This window comes from Microcaecilia unicolor, chromosome 7 (assembly GCF_901765095.1).
Source record: "Microcaecilia unicolor chromosome 7, aMicUni1.1, whole genome shotgun sequence".
Taxonomy (NCBI): Eukaryota; Metazoa; Chordata; class Amphibia; order Gymnophiona; family Siphonopidae; genus Microcaecilia; species Microcaecilia unicolor.
The window spans coordinates 212,986,990-213,010,553 of record NC_044037.1 but is presented as its reverse complement, the minus strand read 5'-3'; the positions used below and the strand labels follow the sequence as shown (position 1 = coordinate 213,010,553).

The following is a 23,564-nucleotide window of genomic DNA, read 5'->3' as shown; positions in this document are numbered from 1 at the left end:
TACCATAAATTTTGTTAAATATTCATCCTTGCATTAACCATTAACCTGACATCTCATTATCTCTGGTTGCTGAAAATTACCTCTTCTGGGCAGAGTTCATGGGTGCAGCTCATAAAATGGGTACAGATCAGAGGGAATGAAATAGAATATCTTGACTGAGAGGGCAGCTCCAAACACTGCTGAAACATCTTCTCAAAAGCTCGACTATAAAAGCTGTGCAAGGAAGAAAAAAAAAAAAAAAGAGAAAAAAAACATGATCTTCCTGGATAGGTGCCACATTATAAACAAGAAAGAAAAGGAAGAAGAAATTAGTATAGCACTGGTGGGCAGGGCAGGGCCAACACGGTAAGCGGGGTAAGCACCGCAGGGGGGCGCCGACCTCTGGAGGGCGCCTCCTCGCCATGCTTACCCTTGCCGCTTACCTTATTTAAATTTACCTCCGACATCGCAGCAGCTGAGCAGCGTCAGTGAAAGCGCTGCCGAGTCTCCAGCCTTCCCTTCGCGCTCGTTCGTTCCCTCAGTGTCCCGCCCTCGCAAGGAAATGATGTCAGAAGAAGGCAAGCTATAAGTAGAGAGAGTCTGGCTGCTGGACTCTTTAGAATTAAGGACTACCTTTTGGGTGTTTTGAGTGTAAAGGTGTTGGTACACTCTCACACATTCAACAGGTTAAGCATTTTTTTTCTTTATAACATAGGCCGGCCTTTGTCAAAGAGATGTCCGTTAAAGTCACTGAGAGCTGTGTGTATGATTTAACAAATGGAATGCTGTGAGATAATAAAATAATAATGTAGTTATGACTTGAGAGAGTTTAAAGTCCAGGATCCTTGTGGTGGTCCTAGTAAATTAGTTTAATTCTCAGCCGCTTTTTACATAGAGTATCACTGAAGAGCCTGCTGGAGTCCACATGTCCAGCTGGTGAAGATTGGCCAGGCATAAGAGAAGGGCGAGGAGGGGAATTGGGAAGTGAAGGGGGTAGGAAAGGTCAGGAAAAGGGGAATGGAGGAAGGAGTGAAAGGGGGTAGTAGGGAACGAGAGGGAAAGGAAAGTGCTTGGGAGGATAACAGGGAAAGAGGGAGAGTGGTGATGGGTAGGAAGGGGGGAACAGTGCAAGAGGATGGGAGGGACAGGGAGTGAGTGGAAGGGAGAGAGAAGCCTACATGCTTACAGCCCCTCCCCCCCCCCCCCCCAGGACACTGGAGGGTGGAACAGTGAGATAGCATGACATTAAAAAGCTCCCAGTCTCAACTCCATTAGTAGGAGCATGGGGCAGAGCAATTAAGGCAGCTTGACATAGTTCTCTGGGGAAGCTGCAGCTTTATGTCCAGGGTCGAGCCATGTTGCAATGACAACTGCGGAGGGAGGTTTAATTGTGCCATTCTGCTTGTGTTAGTGGCAGTCAAGGAGGTCAGATCAAGAACAGGAGACGGTAAAGCTTGTAAGCCTTGCCATGATTGCTATTGAGAATGATATATGTGCCCAGTTAGATATCAAAGATTTAATTACTAATTTCGTGAACATGAAAGCATGAAAAGCTAAGTGGTTGTAAACCCTCTATTTGTTCAGCAATCCCACAAAGATGCACTCCATCTTTCAGCTATTTCCTTTGCATCTTGTGCCACATGGGCGGGGTGGGGGCGCCAACTGATAGTCTGCAGGGGGGCACCAGAGACCCTAGGCACAGCCCTGCTGGTGGGTCAACCAAGCATGGTAGCTTTATCTTTACACAGTCACCAACAAAGTTAAAGCCACAAGACCTCATATTCAGATTTAGGAACTCCACAACCACTAACTCCTGCCTACATTTCTCTCCTCATTCTGAAACAGCAAGGTAACCTGGGGGACCTGGATCCACATCTCTTCTCAGACAGAGGGAGCAAAAGTTTCCAACAGGCAGCTGAAAATCTACCCCCCAAAACTCAGCAGGCGGCGGCCAGCATTTTTTTAAAAACGGTGATCATTACCGGCTAAATTATCCCCCGATATTCAGTACCAGGACATGGGGGAGTGGGGAGGAGGTCTGAAATAGGTGGGGTGGATACTGTTAAAAAAAAAAAGTTGTATTTTCAAACATGTTGGCTTGTGCATACAGATGTACACAGAGGAAGAATAATAAGGGAATAACTTTTCATAGGTAGAGTAGTAATTTGTTATAAATGGTAATTGGTGTGTTATTTGGATGGGCTGGTCATAGGGACACCCTAACCCTGTTACATTGTGCAGAGATTTTTTTTTCTCCTGGTAAAAGGGCTTCTAAAAAAGACATCATGTTATGAGAATCAGGTGTTCAACATTCAGAGTTTCTATTTATTTACTTATTTATGGCATTTTACACTTTAAATATGAATTAGATTGGAACCTGGGAGCATTTAAAATTTCTTTTTTTTCCCTGGAGTAATACATTGTTCCCCCATGCACTCTCCCTGGGTATAGCCAGCTTTGCAAAATTTTTTTTTTTTTTTTGGGGGGGGGGGGGGTGCAGAGCCCCAGTCCACCTCTGCCTCCTTCCCCCCCCCCAAATTGCAGGGCTGGCTATACCCAGGGAGACAGCCTGTTAAAAATTTACCAGCACACCACTGCAGTCAGGTGACCTGTCATATGGGAGCTGCTCTAAATAAATTACAGTAAAACAAATTACAGGGGGTCAACAATGTTTATCTAACCAGTAACTCTAACAACTGATAGATGACATTATATGTACTCCTACAATCATGTACTCCTATAATGAGCATTACATTGCAAAAGGTTTAGAACAATTCAAAAACAACACACACAGATCTGGATCTGAATTAACACGTACCAAAATATAGAAAGGTCTGATGTTTCCACCAACATCTCCACTAAGGAATCTACCATTTTGGTATGAAAAATAATTGTGTTCATCATTTTTCCAAGTTCTCTGTGATCTGCCAGGCTAAGTGAGGCTTTAGATACACTGGTATAGGCCTGTAGAAACAAGATATTAATAAAAATGTTAAAATAGCAGTAATATGGTATCAAGTGATGGCAAAATTACTGACAAACCATCTGCTTTCTTTTACGCTTTCTTCAATAAATGTATACTTATCTTTTGGAATTATTTTACCTTTGCCATGCTCTATTCATCCTGGGGTCTGTGTATTGGACGAGTGTTAATTTACTACATACATAGGTCTTTGCCATAAGAATAAAATATGCAATTTAGTTGAGAGATTAATATTTTGGAGGAACTGTAAGTGTGCAATGATTGAGTAGGTTGCCTCCCACTTTGACTATAGTAGATTTTAATGGCACAATACACTTTTCTGAGCACACAAATGTTTTTATCCAAAATCTGTTTCGTTCAAATGAGATTATTCTATATTGAGTATTCATGAAAGGAAAAATGTATTTTAACTAAAAATGTAAAAACATATTTGCATATTTTATAAATTAAAGATTTTTTTTTTGTTATTCCATAAACTGAATTTAAATAGAGATTCCCAGATCTAGGAGTAAACGTGACTGTTGCATAGCCAGTCTGGTGACGTAAAGCTAGGGTTTCCTCTATGACTTCCAAAGGAACTTCATGGATTATATATTGAGTATGAAATAAATCAGGAAATTTTTTGTTGGGGCCACATTTTTTTTTCTAAAAAAACATTTCCCCTGCTGCTTTACTTAAGTATTTAACCCTGTGGTCATATCTCAATTGCCCTAGGTTTAGGCTCAGAACAGGCACTTCTCAAAGTGAGTGAAGCAATTGTTTTAGGAAACATTCTTGGTAATTTAAGTACTAATGTTATCTCTCTCTTCCTCTCTCTGCCACAGCATGTTGCAAACATGTAGTTACATATTCAAAATTTAAATTATCTGCATTGCAAGCTCCAAGAAACCAGCACACCAGCTTGCAGGATGCTAATACACTACTAAGAAACCCCAATTCATAGTCTTGAGCTAGGGACTGATGCCAAATCGTAAAATTGAAAACAAAAGTCAGTGCAAATCTAGAAGAAAATAATCCACAAAAAATACAGTATTTTCATGTTTATAACTTGTGCATTATACATATTTTTACAAACCGAACACATCCCTTGCGCATTATATGCGTGGGCCTGCTATACCAGTGAACTTTTACTAAAACGCACTAACCGCGAAATTAACATATTTAAAGGCATTTTCTTTTCAATTTTTTTTTTTGCAGGTTTTGAGCAGTAATAATGCCTTAAAGAACCTAAAAAGAAAAGCCCTTAAAACAAAAAATGTGTTAGTTTGGCTATTAGCGCGCCTTACAAAAACAAACAGGTACAGAACACATTATATGTGTGGGCTCATTATACCAGTTTATCTTTACATAGACTCACAATTTGCACGTGTTGTATGCATATAAAAAAACAGGTACTTCTAAAGATCTTCCTATGCTGAATTACTTTTCTGAAGCCACTTCTATTGAGAATTTACCCAAAATGACGATAGGCTGGCTGGAACATGTTTTGATTTCGCAAACATATTAGAAAAAGGCAGTTGCAGTTCTCAAACAGAAGTTTGTGCCTTAATTAAAACAAAAATACCTAAGCAAGTGTAGAACTGAGAACATAAGAACATACAAACTGCCATACTGGTTCAGACCAAAGGTCCATCCATCCAGCTCAGTATCCCACTTCCAACAGTGGCCAAACCACCTGGCAGAATTTCAAGCAGCAGAAACATTCCATGCTACTTAACTCCCAGGGAAAGCGGTGGCTTTCCCCAAGGATACCTTAATAAGTTTGGGATCTTAAGTAAATATCATCATGGAGGCAATTCTACAAATAGGCACCTCTGTTTAGGAGCCCCACAGACATGCAGTGGGAGTTTTATTCTATAATGGCATCTAGACTAACCTTGTACTGGCGTCTTGTATTTACACACACACAGTTACACCAGTCATAGACTCGGTATATCTGTGACCGTGTCAATGCAGCAAGGACACGTGTAACTTACATTATTCTGTAAGTTACGTGTATAAGTGGGAGACCTGCCCATGTTCCACCCATGTATATGCTCACCTTGCATCTACACACTATTTAAGTTACAGGCACCATTGCAGAATAGCACTTTCACAGGTAAGTGCTAGTATTCTATATATTTACATATACAAGGGGTGTGTAAATGTGTGCACATGCCCCAATGATCAGAAGACCATTAGTGCTGGACCAACACCCACGCTTGCCAACACAATATAAGAAGGTCCTTACCGTGGAATACAAGAGCATGCAATGGATCAGCACTAATTGCTAGGAATGGCCTAGTGGTTAGAGCACTGGTCTTGACATCCAGAGATGCCTGGTTCAAATCCCACTACTGCTCATTATGATCGTGGACACTTCACTTAACCCTCTATTGTCTCAGGTACAAACTTAGATTGTGAGCCCTCCAGGGACAGGGAAAATACCCAGTGTATCTGAAAGTAACTCACCTTGAACTACTACTACTGAAAAAGGTGAGAGTAAAATCTAAAATAATAAAATGGATTATAAGACCTTTCTGTATTCCCTCTGATGCAGAGAAAAAAGCATCCCAGAAGGGGGGGGTGCCCTATCGCACAAAAACGTAAGCCAAATCGGAGCAGGTGTGATGGGGGTGGAGTTCCCCTGCCTTGCTATGTAGCCTGTGAAATGGTGAAGAATGCAGAGACATGTCAGGCGCAGAGGCGGTTTTCGAGGATTTGTAAGGAGTTTCAGCCAGTGTGCTGAGGGAACGTGAGGCAAGGGTACCCTCTTCTCCATGGCAACCGTGTTGCTGGAATGTGAGAGGGTCGTGGAGAGAGAGGTGTGAGAGAAGCGAGGTCATGCAGGCTTCTGCAGTCTCCAGCTCCTATTCCACTGCGCTTCCCTCTGCCTTTGCTGCACTGCCTCTTCCCCTGTTGGGTTGGGCATGAGCACAAGAGCTTTGCTTAGGCACACCTCATGTGCATGTTTAGCGCACGATCCTGCCACTTAACTTCCTAATGCTTGACTAACAGCACATAAATCATTTGCATACTATTAGCGTCAAACATTAGGGAGTTATTTTCGGACACTACTGTGGTGGTATTTTCTGTACAGCACAGGAGGTTTGAGCATCGGGGCCTATATGTCCTCTGGATACTGTAATATTTTGTACCCTACGTCTTTGTTTTCATTGGATTCATATTTTTAGCCATTCTAATTTTTCAGACAAAAGGTTCTGTTGCTAGCGCAAACAACAGGAGTTAGAGAATGCATCACTGTCTGCTATCCATGCAGGGTGAATGCTTCCAATTTACAGCTGCTTACCACTATTTCAGCTCACCATTTTGGACACAGGGCCATAATCCGTTTTACAGTTTCCCTGATCTTCACTTTTGATTAAAATGAATAAAATAAAATTGATTCAGAACCTTAAAGGAAAAAAGCCAAGTTGGAAATGTGTTACTTTCAGGTTGCTGCTAGTGTGGCTCACTGACTAACAAAAGGTAAATTATTTATATATTTTTTTATAAATACAGCAGAATGTGAAAACTTTTGACAAGCACCGTTTGTGGACAGAGTGCTCTCACTTGCTTCACACAAATATTTAGGTTTTAATACCCTATATCTGCACAACACTTACACAAGTTGCAACCCGATTATTACAACATAAGAATAGCCATACTAGGTCAGGACCATCTAGCCTAATAACCTGCCTCCAACAGTGGCCAATTCAGGTCACAAGTACCTGACAGAAATCCAAACAGAAGCAAGATTCATGCTACTGATCCCAGGGACAAGCAGTGGCTTTCCCCATGTCTATCTCAATAGTAGCCTATAGACTTTCCTCCAGGAATTTGTCCAAACTTCTTTTAAACCCAGATACACTAACTGCTGATACCACATCCTCTGGCGAGTTCCAGAATGTAGCTATTTATTGAGTGAAAAAATATTTCCTCCTGCTCATTTTAAAAATAGTACCATGTAACTTCCTTCAGTGTCCCCTTAGTCTCTGTATTTTTGTAGACCTCCATCATATGCTTCCCCCCAACCAGCTGTCTCCCTTCCAAGTTGAGAAATCCTAACCTCTTAAGCCTTTCCTCATATGAGAGGAGTTTGCTCCCTTAATTATTTTGGTCACCCTTCTTTTCTAATTCTGCACACAATACTCAAGGTGTGGTCGCACCATGTTCATGGAGTGTAGACCACACTTCAATCTTCCACAAGGTTATCACTGGCATCTTGCTATACTATATGAAATTTTAATATACTTACAAAAAGAAGCAAACCCGTATCATACAAATAATAAGTGAAACAAAAATAGTGGCTGATTAAAAATAAAGTTTTATAGTTTAGAAAATTAATTCTGAATTATTAGGACTGAGTTTTCCCGATATATTTCTATCACTGCCAGGCAGATTTCTACAGTCTTCCCAAATGTCATGAAAACAATGCATGACCTATAAAATTTCCAGAAATCGTTAAAAACCAACCTGTTCTCAAAGGCGTACCAGAACGATCCAACCTAAACACCTATAACCCTGCAACACAATTGAAACTCCTACCAGAACTGGACAAAACTTAACTCTCTCTCCTTGTATACTTAATACACTCTGTCACTTATGAACATTAATACTAGATCACTCTGTATTTCGCTCACCGTAATTGGCGATCGCTATCACGGTACTATGCAAGCCACATTGAGCCTGCAAATAGCTGGAAAAATGTGGGATACAAATGTAACAAATAAATAAATAAAATAGTATGGACAAATCAAGTTCACATATACATATGCTGCATCACCTTGTTATCACCTCATACCTTATGTAATGAGTTTATCTCTGAGCAGACTGGATGGACTGTACGGGTCTTTATCTGCTGTTATCTACTATGTTACTCATTCACATAGTTATTTAACACACAGGCATGATTAATGGTAAGGATTTTTTGTCCACTCCTGTTCCATTAACTCCTACAATGTGTTCACAGAGTTCAAAAGATACCAGCTACTTCTAAACAGAAGCCAAATCATGGCAATCCCTGTCCCATTTTCTTCTCCAGAGCTCCTTTTCTCACCCATTCTGAGCAATACTCCAGCAAATTAGGGTGCATTTTAAAATGCATTTTTTTTATGTGCCCTTCAGTGACATACATTGGTTAATATACTGCAAAAACCATTAGGTCTTGTATAAGCTAGCAGTATATATACAGTGGGGGAAATAAGTATTTGATCCCTTGCTGATTTTGTAAGTGTGCCCACTGACAAAGACATGAGCAGCCCATAATTGAAGGGTAGGTTATTGGTAACAGTGAGAGATAGCACATCACAAATTAAATCCGGAAAATCACATTGTGGAAAGTATATGAATTTATTTGCATTCTGCAGAGGGAAATAAGTATTTGATCCCTCTGGCAAACAAGACCTAATACTTGGTGGCAAAACCCTTGTTGGCAAGCACAGCGGTCAGACGTCTTCTGTAGTTGATGATGAGGTTTGCACACATGTCAGGAGGAATTTTGGTCCACTCCTCTTTGCAGATCATCTCTAAATCATTAAGAGTTCTGGGCTGTCGCTTGGCAACTCGCAGCTTCAGCTCCCTCCATAAGTTTTCAATGGGATTAAGGTCTGGTGACTGGCTAGGCCACTCCATGACCCTAATGTGCTTCTTCCTGAGCCACTCCTTTGTTGCCTTGGCTGTATGTTTTGGGTCATTGTCGTGCTGGAAGACCCAGCCACGACCCATTTTTAAGGCCCTGGCGGAGGGAAGGAGGTTGTCACTCAGAATTGTACGGTACATGGCCCCATCCATTCTCCCATTGATGCGGTGAAGTAGTCCTGTGCCCTTAGCAGAGAAACACCCCCAAAACATAACATTTCCACCTCCATGCTTGACAGTGGGGACGGTGTTCTTTGGGTCATAGGCAGCATTTCTCTTCCTCCAAACACGGCGAGTTGAGTTCATGCCAAAGAGCTCAATTTTTGTCTCATCTGACCACAGCACCTTCTCCCAATCACTCTCGGCATCATCCAGGTGTTCACTGGCAAACTTCAGACGGACCGTCACATGTGCCTTCCGGAGCAGGGGGACCTTGCGGGCACTGCAGGATTGCAATCCGTTATGTCGTAATGTGTTACCAATGGTTTTCGTGGTGACAGTGGTCCCAGCTGCCTTGAGATCATTGACAAGTTCCCCCCTTGTAGTTGTAGGCTGATTTCTAACCTTCCTCATGATCAAGGATACCCCACGAGGTGAGATTTTGCGTGGAGCCCCAGATCTTTGTCGATTGACAGTCATTTTGTACTTCTTCCATTTTCTTACTATGGCACCAACAGTTGTCTCCTTCTCGCCCAGCGTCTTACTGATGGTTTTGTAACCCATTCCAGCCTTGTGCAGGTGTATGATCTTGTCCCTGACATCCTTAGACAGCTCCTTGCTCTTGGCCATTTTGTAGAGGTTAGAGTCTGACTGATTCACTGAGTCTGTGGACAGGTGTCTTTCATACAGGTGACCATTGCCGACAGCTGTCTGTCATGCAGGTAACGAGTTGATTTGGAGCATCTACCTGGTCTGTAGGGGCCAGATCTCTTACTGGTTGGTGGGGGATCAAATACTTATTTCCCTCTGCAGAATGCAAATAAATTCATATACTTTCCACAATGTGATTTTCCGGATTTAATTTGTGATGTGCTATCTCTCACTGTTACCAATAACCTACCCTTCAATTATGGGCTGCTCATGTCTTTGTCAGTGGGCACACTTACAAAATCAGCAAGGGATCAAATACTTATTTCCCCCACTGTATATATATATATATATATATATATATATATATACATAAGTACATAAGCATCACCATTCAGGGACACAACAAAGGTCTATCAAGCCAAGCATTCTGTTTCCAACAGTGGTCAACACAAGTCACAAGTATCTGGCAAGATCCCAAAACAGTAAAACAGATGAGCAGTGGATCTTCTCAAGTTCATCATTCCTTTATGGACTTTTATTTTAGTAACTTGTTCTAAACCTCTTTAAAACCCTATTATGCTAACTGCTTTTACCACATTCTCTGGGAACAAATGCCAAAGTTTCAATTATATGCTGAGTGAAAAAATATTTCTCCAATTTGTTCTAAATGTACTACTTAGTAACTTCATTGCATGTACCCTAGCCCTTGCACTTGTGGAAAGATGAAAAAAGTGATTCACATCTACCTGCTCCACGCCACTCATAATTTTATAGACTTCTATCATATCATTTTGGACGCCCTTCTCTGTACATTTTCCAATTTTCACAAGTCAATCAGTTTTGGCTACTGTCAGAGTTAACAAAACAAACTACCACTATTAGTATAAATATTTACATCACTGTACAATGGATGTACACAGCTACTGATATTACTCTCCAACAGTCATGACAGCATCTCATATGGAAGAATTAAAATAAATCTGAAAAAGTCTGATATCTGTTTTCCACTTTGTAGTGTTTCGTGAAGGTGTGAATGAACTCCATGTTGCTATCTTGTACCTTTCTTCCAGAAAAACTTTACTCTCCATATAAAAGAAAAGACTTTAGCTGCACACACTAGGAAGAAACTCTGATAAGTTCAGTGAACTCATATACAAGTCTGTGATATAAGATATATTCTGTCTCAAGATGGAAATTTTTCTTACCAACACCACAGATGAAGAACACATTCACAGTTATTCAGCAACATCATCTTATATAGGGTATGTAAGAACACAAAACATGTCATGCTAGGTCAGACCAAAAGCCCATCAAGCCCAGCATGTTGTCTCTGACAGTTGCCAATTCAGGTCACAAACCCTAGATCCCCAAGAGTAGATCCACCAGGGATTAAGTGGTTGCTTTTCTAAGTCTACTTGGCTAGTACTGATTTATAGACTTTTCCAAACCTCTTTTAAAACCCAGCTCTGGCAATTAAGTTAATTTAATGCAAAGAAATGGAACATTTTATTTTAACAGTTATATAAACCAGAAGACTGGGCAGAAAGGAGAACGGTGGCGGGAGGAAAGATGTGCCATGATGTAATTTCCATTTTGAAGTTGCTAGTTTCAATTACATGCCTTATGACTGACTATGGGTATAACAGAATCAAACATTTCATGACAAATATTTAGTTTGATATATAAAAAAGAACTCTTCTTACCTGTAACCTGAACCAATCTAGTCTCATTCCTCTGAAATCGAACACCTCCCCATCCTCAACTGCATAATGGAAAATATTTCAAATAGATTATTTCAAAAAGGACATTTTTTTCTAAAAGTCCTGTGCCCAGTCAAACTTTACCATAGACTGTGTCTTTTGCTACAGGTCAGGAGTACACTGAATAATTTACTAATCAAAGCTATTACAACCTTATAAAATGGTTAAGGTGATCAGTTTTGGGAGTTATGAAATAATATATTAATGCCTACATGTGGGAGAAGCTCCTGAGACCCTCTGCCCAAGCCAAAGGAGATTAGTCAACTTCGGTTTTTCTTTAAGAACAGCTCAAGCAACCCTTTTATTACATAAAACCAATTACAGTGATGGCTGCAGTCAAAGTGAGCACACTGGGAGGGCCAGAGGAGTTTAAAAATAAATATTAACCTATGACAGGAAGATTTAGGTAGCAAATACAATATCAATTAATTTTAATTTTAAATCTGTTTTCATTTGTTTCACAAATGGTGTGTAGTTGCTGACCACAGCAACACCTAAACACAACAATCTGCATTAAAGCCTCTATTTGTGTGCTTCTAATCATCTGAATTTCTATCAGGTGTCTAAAATCAAGCAACAAATTTTAAAAAATAAAATGGCAACCTCAATACATTTATATTGTATGTGAGGTCTCTACATTACATTCTACTATAAAACACAATCATTATCATATGTTAATATTTACAAGGTGGGTAAAGCAGGGGGATAATCATATGTTAATATTTACAAGGTGGGTAAAGGAGGGGGATAATCATTTGTTAATATTTACAAGGTGGGTAAAGGAGGGGCATCAAAAAGCAATTATATTTAAGCCCATCTCACCATGGAATATATACTCAACATTAAATGCAGAAGACATGCTCACATAAACAAATAAGAAAGCAGTTAACCAAACACAGTATTGTATAAATTCGCAATAACAACTATCGTAATGAACCAAGGGGGCCTTTTACTAAAGCACAGTAATCATTAGTTCGTGAATCAGCACTCAGCTTGTCAAGCCAATTAAGTTACACGCAGCGTAATAGAATCCGCGCCGATTTCAGCACCTAAATCTAAGCGCACTATATAGAATCCGGGGGTTAGTGACTTTCTTAAGATGGTTTACACCCCCCTCCCACCTTTGATTGTGTCAATAACCTACTCTGTAAACAAATATTAGCCTGGTATTGCTTTCTATTTTTTCTTGTTAACTGCATTCTTTGAATTGTGCCTTGCCTCCTTTCTTCTTCTGGACTTGAGATACAATAATCATTGTGATTCTCTTATATTTTCTTTTTGAGTTTAAATAAAGCAGAGGATTAAGACAGATCCCTCAGCTTTATTATTTCCTTTTTGAATGTTACATAACTCTCTCCATGTGATACTGCTTCTTTTCTGATCCAAGAGTTTTCTTGTAAAATTGTTTAAATTGCTTAAAAAAAAAAGTACAAAAAAAAAGTGGAGATTAAGTGGAGATTAAGGGACTACTTAAATCTATCTCCACTGCTGCAAAAGAACCACCTGAACTCCTGCTTTAAGATGCATCTCTTATAATGATGTCAGTGTACAAAGACCTTCAAGCTCCTCATCTCTGGTTGCTCTGGGGCTTCTACACAACATTTGCTCCATTTTCAGGTGAAATTCTATTTCTGTAGCTGATGTCACGATAGAGCAACCACTGTGTAAATGTGCCAGCTATCTGTACGAGGATATGAGTTATGAAAAAGATTCCAGTATCTGAAATTTTCACAATTACTTTGGGCAGGTTTCTTTAGTAAGGTATGTGAGATCAGTTGTATTCTTACCCTGCTTTACGCTCAAGGAGGTCATAGTATTAACAAAGGACGACATTATGATTGATTCATCTTCTGGGCACACAGAAAGATTCTGAATATAAAACAGAGAATAAGCTCAATTTTAAAAAAATGTACAATACAATTGTAACACACTATTGAGGTGTGAGAATTTATTGATAGCCATTTACAACCAGAAAAGCAGACAAATTCTTATATATCTAAATAAAATCATTTCAAACAGACCTGGGGCTAGAATGTAAATGGAAATGAGTTAGGAAATTCAGTGCTATAAATACTCTAATCATCACTAGCAGAAATCATTTTGCAAAAAAGGTTTCCTTCATTATAATCCACCAATTGTGAATAAGGATCCTGTGGTCTTTTTTGTTTAACCTGGCAGTCATCCAGTTATCCTATTCCTTTTCTCTCCAAATAAATCAGAATCAGCCTGCGTCAAACTTCACCTACCTGAGCACACAGTTATGGAACGCACTGCCGCACAGCTTGAAATCGATCCACGAAAGAACAAACTTCCGCATATTACTGAAGACCCAAAAAGATCAACCCATGTGAATATGCACAACTCGCCTATCTAATTTCAGAACTGTTTCTTAATATCTGCTTGTATACTATTACTTTGCTTTTTATCATCATGCTGACCAAGATCATGCAATACAGCGAATGATACATACCTGTAGCAGGTGTTCTCCGAGGACAGCAGGCTGATTGTTCTCATGACTGGGGTATCCCTAGCTCTCAGGCTCACTCAAAACAAGAACCCAGGTCAACTGAACCTCGCAACCGCAAGGGCATAACAGAAATTGACCTACGAAGAACAACTAACTGAGAGTGCAGCCTGACCAGAATAAATTCGGGTCCTGGAGACTGGAGTTGGATTCAAACCCCAAACAGATTCTGCAGCACTGACTGCCCGAACCGACTGTCGTGTCGGGTACCCTGCTGGAGGCAGTAATGTGATGTCAATGTGTGGACAGATGACCACGTCGCAGCCTTGCAAATCTCTTCAATAGTGGCTGACTTTAAGTGGGCCACTGACACTGCCATGGCTCTAACACTATGAGCCGTGACATGACCCTCAAGAGCCAGCCCAGCCTGGGCGTAAGTGAAGGAAATGCAATCTGCTAGCCAATTGGAGATGGTGCGTTTCCCGACAGCGACCCCTTTCCTATTGGGGTCAAAAGAAATAAACAATTGGGCGGACTGCCTGTGGGGCTGTGTCCACTCCAGATAGAAGGCCAACGCTCGCTTGCAGTCCAATGTATGCAACTGACGTTCAGCAGGGCGGGTATGTGGTCTGGGAAAGAATGTTGGCAAGACAATTGACTGGTTAAGATGGAACTCCGACACCACCTTTGGCAGGAACTTAGGGTGAGTGCGGAGTACTACTCTGTTATGATGAAATTTTGTAAAAGGAGCATGAGCTACCAGGGCTTGCAGCTCACTGACTCTACGAGCTGAAGTAACTGCCACCAAGAAAATGACCTTCCAGGTCAAGTACTTCAGATGGCAGGAATTCAGTGGCTCAAAAGGAGGTTTCATCAGCTGGGTGAGGACGACGTTGAGATCCCATGACACTGCAGGAGGCTTAACAGGGGGCCTTGACAAAAGCAAGCCTCTCATGAATCGAACGACTAAAGGCTCTCCAGAGATGGCTTTACCCTCTAAACGATAATGGTAAGCACTAATCGCACTAAGGTGATTCCTTACTGAGTTGGTCTTGAGGCCAGACTCTGATAAGTGCAGAAGGTATTCAAGCAGGTTCTGTGCAGGACAAGAGCGAGGTTCTAGGGCCTTGCTCTCACACCAAACGACAAACCTCCTCCACTTAAAAAAGTAACTCTTTTTAGTGGAATCCTTTCTAGAGGCAAGCAAGACGCGGGAGACACCCTCAGACAGACCCAACGAAGCAAAGTCTACGCCCTCAACATCCTGGACGTGAGAGCCAGAGACTAAAGGTTGGGGTGCAAAGCGTTCCGTCGTTCTGCGAAATGAGAGTCGGAAAACACTCCAATCTCCACGGTTCTTCGGAGGACAACTCCAGAAGTAGAGAAAACCAGATCTGACGAGGCCAAAAAGGCGCTATCAGAATCATGGTGCCGTGGTCTTGCTTGAGCTTCAGTAAGGTCTTCCCCACCAAAGGTATGGGAGGATAAGCATACAGGAGGCCGGTCCCCCAATGGAGGAGAAAGGCATCCGACGCCAGTCTGCCGTGGGCCTGTAGTCTGGAACAGAACAGAGGCAGCTTGTGATTGGTCCGAGAGGCGAAAAGGTCCACCGAGGGAGTGCCCCACTCTCGGAAGATCTTGCGTACCACACCGGAATGGCGCGACCACTCGTGCGGTTGCATGACTGCTCAGTCTGTCGGCCAGACTGTTTACGCCTGCCAGGTATGTGGCTTAGAGAAGCATGCCAAACTGGCAAGCCCAACGCCACATCCCGACGGCTTCCTGACACAGGGGGCGAGATCCGGTACCCCCCTGCTTGTTGATGTAATACATTGCAACCTGATTGTCTGTCCGAATTTGGATGATTTGGTAGGACAGCCGATCTCTGAAGGCCTTCAGCGCGTTCCAGACCGCTCGGAGCTCCAGGAGGTTGATCTGAAGATCCTGTTCCTGGAGGGACCACAGACCCTGGGTGTGGAGTCCATCGACATGAGCTCCCCACCCCAGGCGAGATGCATCCATCGTCAGCACTTTCGTGGGCTGCGGAATTTGGAATGGACATCCCAGGGTCAAATTGGTCCGAATGGTCCACCAGTGCAGCGAATTGCGGCAACTGATGGACAGACGGATGACATCCTCTAGATTCCCGGTAGCTTGACCACTGGGAAGCTAGGGTCCATTGAGCAGGTCTCATGTGAAGGCGAGCCATGGGAGTCACATGAACTGTGGAGGCCATATGACCCAGGAGTCTCAACATCTGCCGAGCTGTGACCTGCTGAGACGCTCTGGTCTGAGAGGCAAGGGAAGGAAGGTTCTGGGCCTTTGCTTCGGGAAGGAAGGCCTGAGCCGTCTGAGAATTCAGCAGCGCTCCTATGAATTCCAGAGATTGGACTGGCTGGAGATGGGACTTCGAGTAATTTATCACAAACCCCAGCAGCTCCAGAAGGTGGATAGTACACTGCATGGACCGAAGAGCTCCTGCCTCTGAGGTGCTCTTGACCAGCCAATCGTCGAGATACGGGAACACATGCACTCCCAGCTTGCGTAGATACGCCGCAACCACCATGAGACACTTCGTGAATACCCGTGGGGCAGAGGCGAGCCCAAAGGGCAGCACACAATACTGAAAGTGCCGTCCCCAGACGGAATCAGAGATACTGTCTGTGAGCTGGCAGTATCGGGATGCGAGTGTAAGCGTCCTTTAAATCCAGGGAACATAGCCAATCGTCTTTCTGAATCATTGGTAGAAGGGTGCCTAAGGAAAGCATCCTGAACTTCTCTTTGACCAGGTATTTGTTCAGGCCTCTCAGGTCTAGGATGGGGCGCATCCCCCCTGTTTGCTTTTCCACAAGGAAGTACCTGGAATAGAATCCCTGCCCTTTCTGCCCGGGTGGCATGGGCTCGACCGCATTGGCGCTGAGAAGGGTGGAGAGTTCCTCTGCAAGTACCTGCCTGTGATGGGAGCTGAAGGATTGGGCTCCCGGTGGGCAATCTGGTGGAGTGGAGGCCAAATTTAGGGTGTATCCGCACCGCACCATTTGGAGAACCCACTGGTCGGAGGTTATCAGAGGCCACCTTTGGTGAAAAACTTTCAACCTTCCCCCGACCGGCAGGTCGTCCGGTACGGACACTTTGATGGCGGCTATGTTCCCATGGATCCAGTCAAAAGCCCGTCCCCGGCTTTTGCTGTGGAGGAGCAGGGGGCTGTTTAGGCGCACGCTGCTGACGGGAACGAGCGTGCTGGGACTGTCCCTGAGGAGGCCTTCGGGCCGGCTGGGTGTACCTACGCCTGTTGTAGGCGTAGGGCGCAGCCTGCCTGGCCCGGGAAAAACGTCCACCTTCTGAGGTGGATGCTGAAGGCGCCCGGTGGGAGAGCTTGTCGAGAGCGGTTTCCCGCTGGTGTAGTTGGTCCACCAACTGCTCGAACTTCCCGCCAAAGATGTTATCCCCCCGGCAAGGGACATCCGCCAGTCGTTGCTGGGTGCGGTTGTCCAGGTCAGAGGCACGCAGCGAGGAGTCTGCGCATCACTATACCTTGGGCCGCAGCTCGAGATGCCACATCACAGGTGTCATAGATACCCCTGGACAGGAACTTTCTGCACACCTTCAGCTGCCTGACCACCTCCTGAAAAGGCCTGGTCTGCTCCAGAGGGAGCTTCTCGACCAGGTCCGCCAGTTGCTTCACATTGTTCCGCATGTGAATGCTCGTGTAGAGCTGGTATGACTGGATGCGGGTCACGAGCATTGAAGATTGGTAGGCCTTCCTCCCAAACGAGTCCAGAGTGCGAGACTCCCGCCCCGGGGGCACCGAGGCGGTATCCCTCGAACTCCGTGCCCTCTTGAGAGCAGAGTCCACGACCGCCGAGTCATGAGGCAATTAAGGCCGGATCAACTCTGGGTCAGAGTGGATCTGTATTGGGACTCCGCTTTCTTGGGGATGGTGGGTTTAGATAAGGGCTTCAGCCAGTTCCGAAGCAGTGTCTCTTTCAGGACATTGTGCAACGGCACCGTGGAAGACTCTCTAGGTGGTGATGGATAGTGGAGGACCTCGAGCATCTCAGCCGTCGGCTCATCCACAGAGACCACGGGGAAGGGAATGCAAATAGACATGTCCCTGACGAAGGAGGCAAAGGAGAGGCTCTCAGGTGAAGGAATGGGGTCGGAGGGAAGGCCCTCAGATGCCTCTGAGGAGAAATATCTGGGGTCCTCCTCCTCCCCCCACGAGGCCTCTTCCTCGGTGTCGGACATGAGCTTTTGCAGCTCAGACCTGAACCGGGCCCGTCTTGACTGCGGGGAACCATGTCCTCGATGATGGCGTCGAGCGGTGGTCTCCCGCGCCGGCGGGGATGAAGCTCCCTCCATCGACGTCGACGAGGATTCCACCTGCGTGGCGGTCGACACCGGTGCCGCAAGCGGCGTCGGTGTCGGAGGCCTCGGCATCGGGCTAGAGCACACCGGCGCCTCCATCAACGGCGCCGGGGGCGTGCCAGCAAAGCCAGGCGCATCAGCCCTTCCAGAATCCCTGGACGAATGGCTCGGAGGCACTCGTCAAGGCCCGCTGTCGGGAAAGGCAGGGGGGCCGGTGTGGGTGTCGGTGCCGGAAGCTGCTCGGGTCCAGGAGACGGTACCGAAGCACCCATGGACTGACGCAGCGACACCTCTTCAACCGAGGGGGAACGCTCCTCTCGGCACTGCCGCTTCCTCGGCGTCGAATCATCTCTGGATGCGCCGGAGCTGGTAGTCCCGTGCGCCGTTGGCGACCGATGACGGTGCTTTTTGGTTCTCTTTCAGTGCCCGTCATCGGCGCTCGGCGGCAGCGATGAAGAGGAGGTAGAACCCCCCCCCCCCGGCCTAGAGGGATCGGTTCTGACAGGGTTCGGTCCCGATGGCCCTGGGTAGAGGGAGTGGCCGGGGCCAATTGCCCGCGCGGCCGCTCACCCCCGCCGTCGCCGGTAGGCCGGCAGCCCAACAGTACCTGTACTCCTGGGGTCGGTGCCATCATTGGTGCCGATTTCGTCGACATCGGTACCGGTACCAAAGATCCAGCCGTTGACACCGATGCCGTCGAGGGGCCGGCACAAGTTCCAAAAAGACGGTCCCGAAGAACTTGCCTCGCCACCTGTGTCCGCTTCCGCAAGCCAAGACACAAGGTGCACATCTTGGTATTATGCTCCGGCCCAAGGCACTGGAGGCACCAAGCGTGAGTATCGGTTTGCGAGATCTGCCGGCCGCACCAACCACACTTCTTGAATCTGCTCGGGACCTTCGAGGACATCGACGGAAAAATCGCATCGGCGAAGTCAAAGTCGTCGATGGTGACGGTGAAAAGCACACCCGAAAAAAGAAACGACCGTGCAGCCACGAGGCCGCAACGAGGCGCCCCCGCAGCTAAAGACGACGAGGGGACAAACTTCTTTTTTTTTTTTTAACAGAAGAAAAGGAAAGAAGCGCGAACACGTACGAAAAGAGAAAAAAACTCGTTTCCGGGGCTGACTGAGAGAGAGACGATGACACGTCTCTCTCCAGTGCGGAATAAAAAAAAACTGAGCGGGAACAGTCGGGCACGGGCGGGAAGACGGCCGCGCATGTGCGGTGGGCGTGCCCTGCGTGCGGGACCGCCCGCAAAGTTTTGTTCCGGTTGGTGGGGGCTGCCGTGGACGTCAACCCCAGTCGTGAGAACAAGCAGCCTGCTTGTCCTCGGAGAATACATGTTTATTTTACTAACATTCTTCCACTACTCATGATGTATTGTAAGCCACTTTGAGCCTGCAAAGAGGTGGGATAAGGTGGGATACAAATGCAACAAATAAATAAATCTTGCACCAGAAATGTTCCTTTGGACTATTCCTGGATTTCCCCCCTATTTCATTCTCTCTCTCCCCCACCCCTCCCTGCCACATGACCCAGCTCTGTCAGCTCCACTCTTTACTGCTATGTAGTTTGTCTCTTCTGATTCACCAGAATCATTTACAGCATCTACTGCTGTTTACAACCTTCTTAAAGGCTTTTTTTTTTTTAAATTTAGAAAAATCATCAATTATACACCTTGATTACAGAAAAGCATGAATTAGCAATTACTCATAAAAAATAATCACCTGGGAAAAGAAAGCATGCTATTTTAGCCCTACATTTTAGAGGTTGGGGGGGGGGGGGGATAATTAAGAGGAAAAATAACCAACAGATACATTGGTTCCTCACTAAATACTTGCTTCATGACATGGATGTAGAAGCCAGAATCCCTAGTTTCTTAGGATCAAGGACAATCATAATTAGGAGGGCTCATAAGACATTTCACTACAGCATCTCACAGCAAACACTGATAAGGAAATCAAAACATAATTTTGTCCCAAAGGGTAAAGCCTTTGAGCGAAATCCAAGATATTTCTTCCCCCTGTCCCGAATAGCTTTAGAAAGGTCTGGACACATTCAAACCTTCCCTCCTCCAAATAAAGATTTTTTTTTTTAATGTCCAAAATACAGTCATAAGGTATGATCTTTATCTCCATGCACAAAAATCACCGACTGGGTGGCCCAAGCCAACCTTACCATTTCTGAACTCTCCAAAAAACCTACCATTTCCAAAGCTGTTATCGATCTACCCTTGCTTCTTCTAACATGCTCTGTCCCCCATCCCTCTCAGGCCTAGATGGGAAATAAAAGCTTTCACTAGATGAGGAAAAGCATTCTCCAGGATGTTAAGGACTTCTTTCAATTACTTCTGGAACACAGCTACAGGTGTCATACAGCAAATTTCAGGAAAAGTTCAGAATTCTAAGGTTCTTGATTTTCAAAGCTTTTTCCATATTCTCAAGCTTCCTTGATACTATTCTCTTATCTTGCACCAACTGATTTTGTTTAGTTTTAAGACTTAGTGTCTTTCTCCAAAGCTTTAACACAGGATAGGTCTTGCTATTCTCGCAATTTCTCCAGCTCCAAGTGCACCTAAGTAAGGCTCTCTTGATGACTGATCCACTTGAACCACAGCAAAAGGTGACAAAACTTGCCAGTACTCAATCCTCCCCACCACCACCCCGTGTTCTGCCATCAGGTCTCTCTACAGCACTACCTCCTGGGTCTCCTGGAGAAGCCACAACTTTGGGTGGGGCTGGTGTTTGTTGCAGCTCTAGGAAGAGCCGGCTGTTGAAACTTATGGTTTCAAAACTGATAACTCAAAGATTCCCTGGATCTTAAACCAATGCAGCCATTCTCTCCAGCTTTTGGACTCTTCATCTGGAACTAATTCCCCAACACATTAGAATTGGCTATATTTAATTCTTTGTTCTGGAAGAAACTGGCTTGTTTTTTTTTTTTACGCATTTGTTATACCACCATTGATTAGTCATATCACGGTGGTTTATAAACCAAAGCATATACAACACATTTAAAATAAATATTTTAAAGCTCCACTAAATAAAACACACACATAAGGACTGGGCATGAAAAGCAGTACAAAAATGTCCTGGTTTTCATATGATATGAACATAAACAGAAAACAAAAGGTTAAAAACATAATCCCATCAACCTCAGGTTAAGCCATTAGTAAACTAAACTGCTAAAGATCACAGTAGTGCTATAATAGCCACATTTGCATTTTCTATAAGAGTATTCTGATCTGAAAGTTATAGGTAAAGGAGTTCCAGACAGATGGAACTACACAGCAAAATGCTTCATTACAGCAATAATCTAATCTCAATCTATAGGTGGCCAATGTTCCTGAGAGAACGTTGATAAATGATCATAGTATCGGGCATTATGAATGTTTCACTATAGAATTTTGTATTAGATACAACCATTTCAAAAAAATACAATAGAACCTACTTTGTCAAACAACAATAGTTCCAAATTGTGCAGGTTTAACTGGTTTCCGAACTAAGGTAAACAATACAAATTTAAAACACTTCTACCAGTACTAAACATACTCTCATCAGTCTCAAATACTCCAATTTCCATTCTTCGTGCAAACATATCTCAGTGTATTCTTAAAAAATATTTTAAATTTCAAGTGGTGGATCAATGCACTATACAAATCAGCGCTTATTTCATGCCCACCGGGGCCACTGTTTCACTCGGTAAAGCTTCCTCACAGGTTCTGTGCCACTTTCAATCTCACCACTTGATTCTCAAATCGCATTTTTAGTCTACACTCTGATTCACTTAAGCGCAGACTAAAAATGCAATCTGAGAATCGAGTGGTGAGATTGAAAGCAGCATGAAAAACTGTAAAGCACTTTCTAAAAACTGGAGTTTTTGAGACTGATGAAAGAGAATAAGTTCCAGTACTCAAATTTCTGGAATGACCCTTGCTTTGCTAATGAGTCTCTGAGGTCTCTTTTCTCCTTAAAAAAAAAAAAATATATATATATATCATTTAAGCTGACAATGAGGAACTTGTTTAATACTGATAGAAGTGTGTTTGATTTGTATTGAAGACCTACTTTGTCCCATCAGGTGAGCATGTGTGCCCTAGTGATACTGTTTTATCAAAAGTTTTTTTTCTCTTAATCAATTTCTTCCCTTCCCACAAGCTTTTTTTGGCTCTTCAATGTTTGTACTACATCTTTTTGTCCCCCATATAAGTGTTTCTCAATCCAATCCTCAGGGCACACCCAGCTAAGTCAGGTTTTCAGGATATCCACAATGAATATGCATGAGACAGATCTGTATCTATTTCATGCATATTCACTGTGGATATGCTGAAAACCTGACTGGTTAGGTGTGCCCCAAGGACTGCTGTACAAATGAGCTTATGGCTTGTTTTCCTGGATTATTTCTTTTGACTAAGTAAACAGCCTTTCAGCTCTGGTGAAAAGGAAATATCTCAAATGAACTAAGGAGCCGATACTCAAAGCTTACCGTGCTAGCAACATCTGATTTAAACTGGTTCTAGTCAGTCCAGCAATCACATTATTCAGCGTCTAATGCACAAAGGGGTAGCAGCTAATGATAATCCTATGTAAATGTATTACAAACAGCTCATTAGTATTAAAATGAGCATTCCAAGTGATACAAAGACATTTCCAAGTGATGCACGGAACGGACTGTAGACCTTTAATGTGCAAACTTTTCCGTCTGGTCTGAAGCTGTCATTGTGCAAGGGAAACTTCTGGGAGGAGCAGTCTGCTTGCATTTTTCAATAACAAAACTTGTCAGAGCACAGAACAGTTTTAGAGGGGCATTAAAAAGAGCTCGAGGGTGAGGCTTTCAGTGAGGAGATTTTTTTTTTTCAATAGCAGTGTCAGAGAGCAGAGAACAGCTTAGCGGGGGAGGGGGGGAGGGAGAAACAAGCAGCCAATCGGCTGGGGAATACCCCTGTGATGCCAGCTGGAGGGGGGGGGGCTTTCAGCAAGGAGGAGATTCCCAAGCGAAATCATCGGGGGGGGGGGGGGGGGGGGAGCAAAGGAAAGACAAGTAAACTGTAGGAGGAAGATGAGCCACTACACGAGCACTGCAAGGGAAAGGAGACAGGGGGACAGTGGAGCCAGCAAGTACTGCAGGGGAAAAGGAAGGAGTACACTAGCCCTAGCGCAGAACAGGGACACTTACCAGGAAACTGTTCTGCGCATGTACTAGGTGCTTTCCCTGTCGAGATGCTAGTTGAAATTGTGTGCAACTCATTTGTATGTGATTTCCTTTGAGCATCACTTACTATATTCGTAAGTTCTACCGAGGATCTAAATGCACGCGTTTTTTTAACAGGAACTTTTGTGCATCAGGCCCTGAGTGGAGACTAAATTTCGTTTAGCAGTTGAGAACAGAAATTTAAAATACGTGAGCTCCATCTAGTGGTCATATGACAAAGGCATTTTCAGGGCAAGATTTCTAAACTGCAAACCATAACAAGCTGGTGAAGGCGAATAATCAATGAAACGCTATACAAATTATATTGCAAAGACGTGGTGGACAAATTTTGGAGAAATGGCAACATATATTAAAGACAGCATTGAGCCAA

At 43.9% G+C, this 23,564-nt stretch overlaps 1 protein-coding gene across 1 annotated transcript in view; it reads right to left on the bottom strand.

Annotated features, from left to right (window-relative positions):
- The window catches only part of NCKAP1 (NCK associated protein 1), a 234,916-nt gene that overhangs the window by 128,049 nt on the left and 83,303 nt on the right, over positions 1-23,564 (bottom strand). Inside the window, exons 14-17 of the mRNA XM_030209048.1 lie at positions 12,939-13,020; positions 11,095-11,153; positions 2,798-2,943; positions 81-213 (exon numbers count right to left, since the gene is read on the bottom strand). Coding sequence (XP_030064908.1) covers positions 81-213; positions 2,798-2,943; positions 11,095-11,153; positions 12,939-13,020 — 420 coding nt within the window. The remainder of the gene's footprint in view (positions 1-80; positions 214-2,797; positions 2,944-11,094; positions 11,154-12,938; positions 13,021-23,564) is intronic.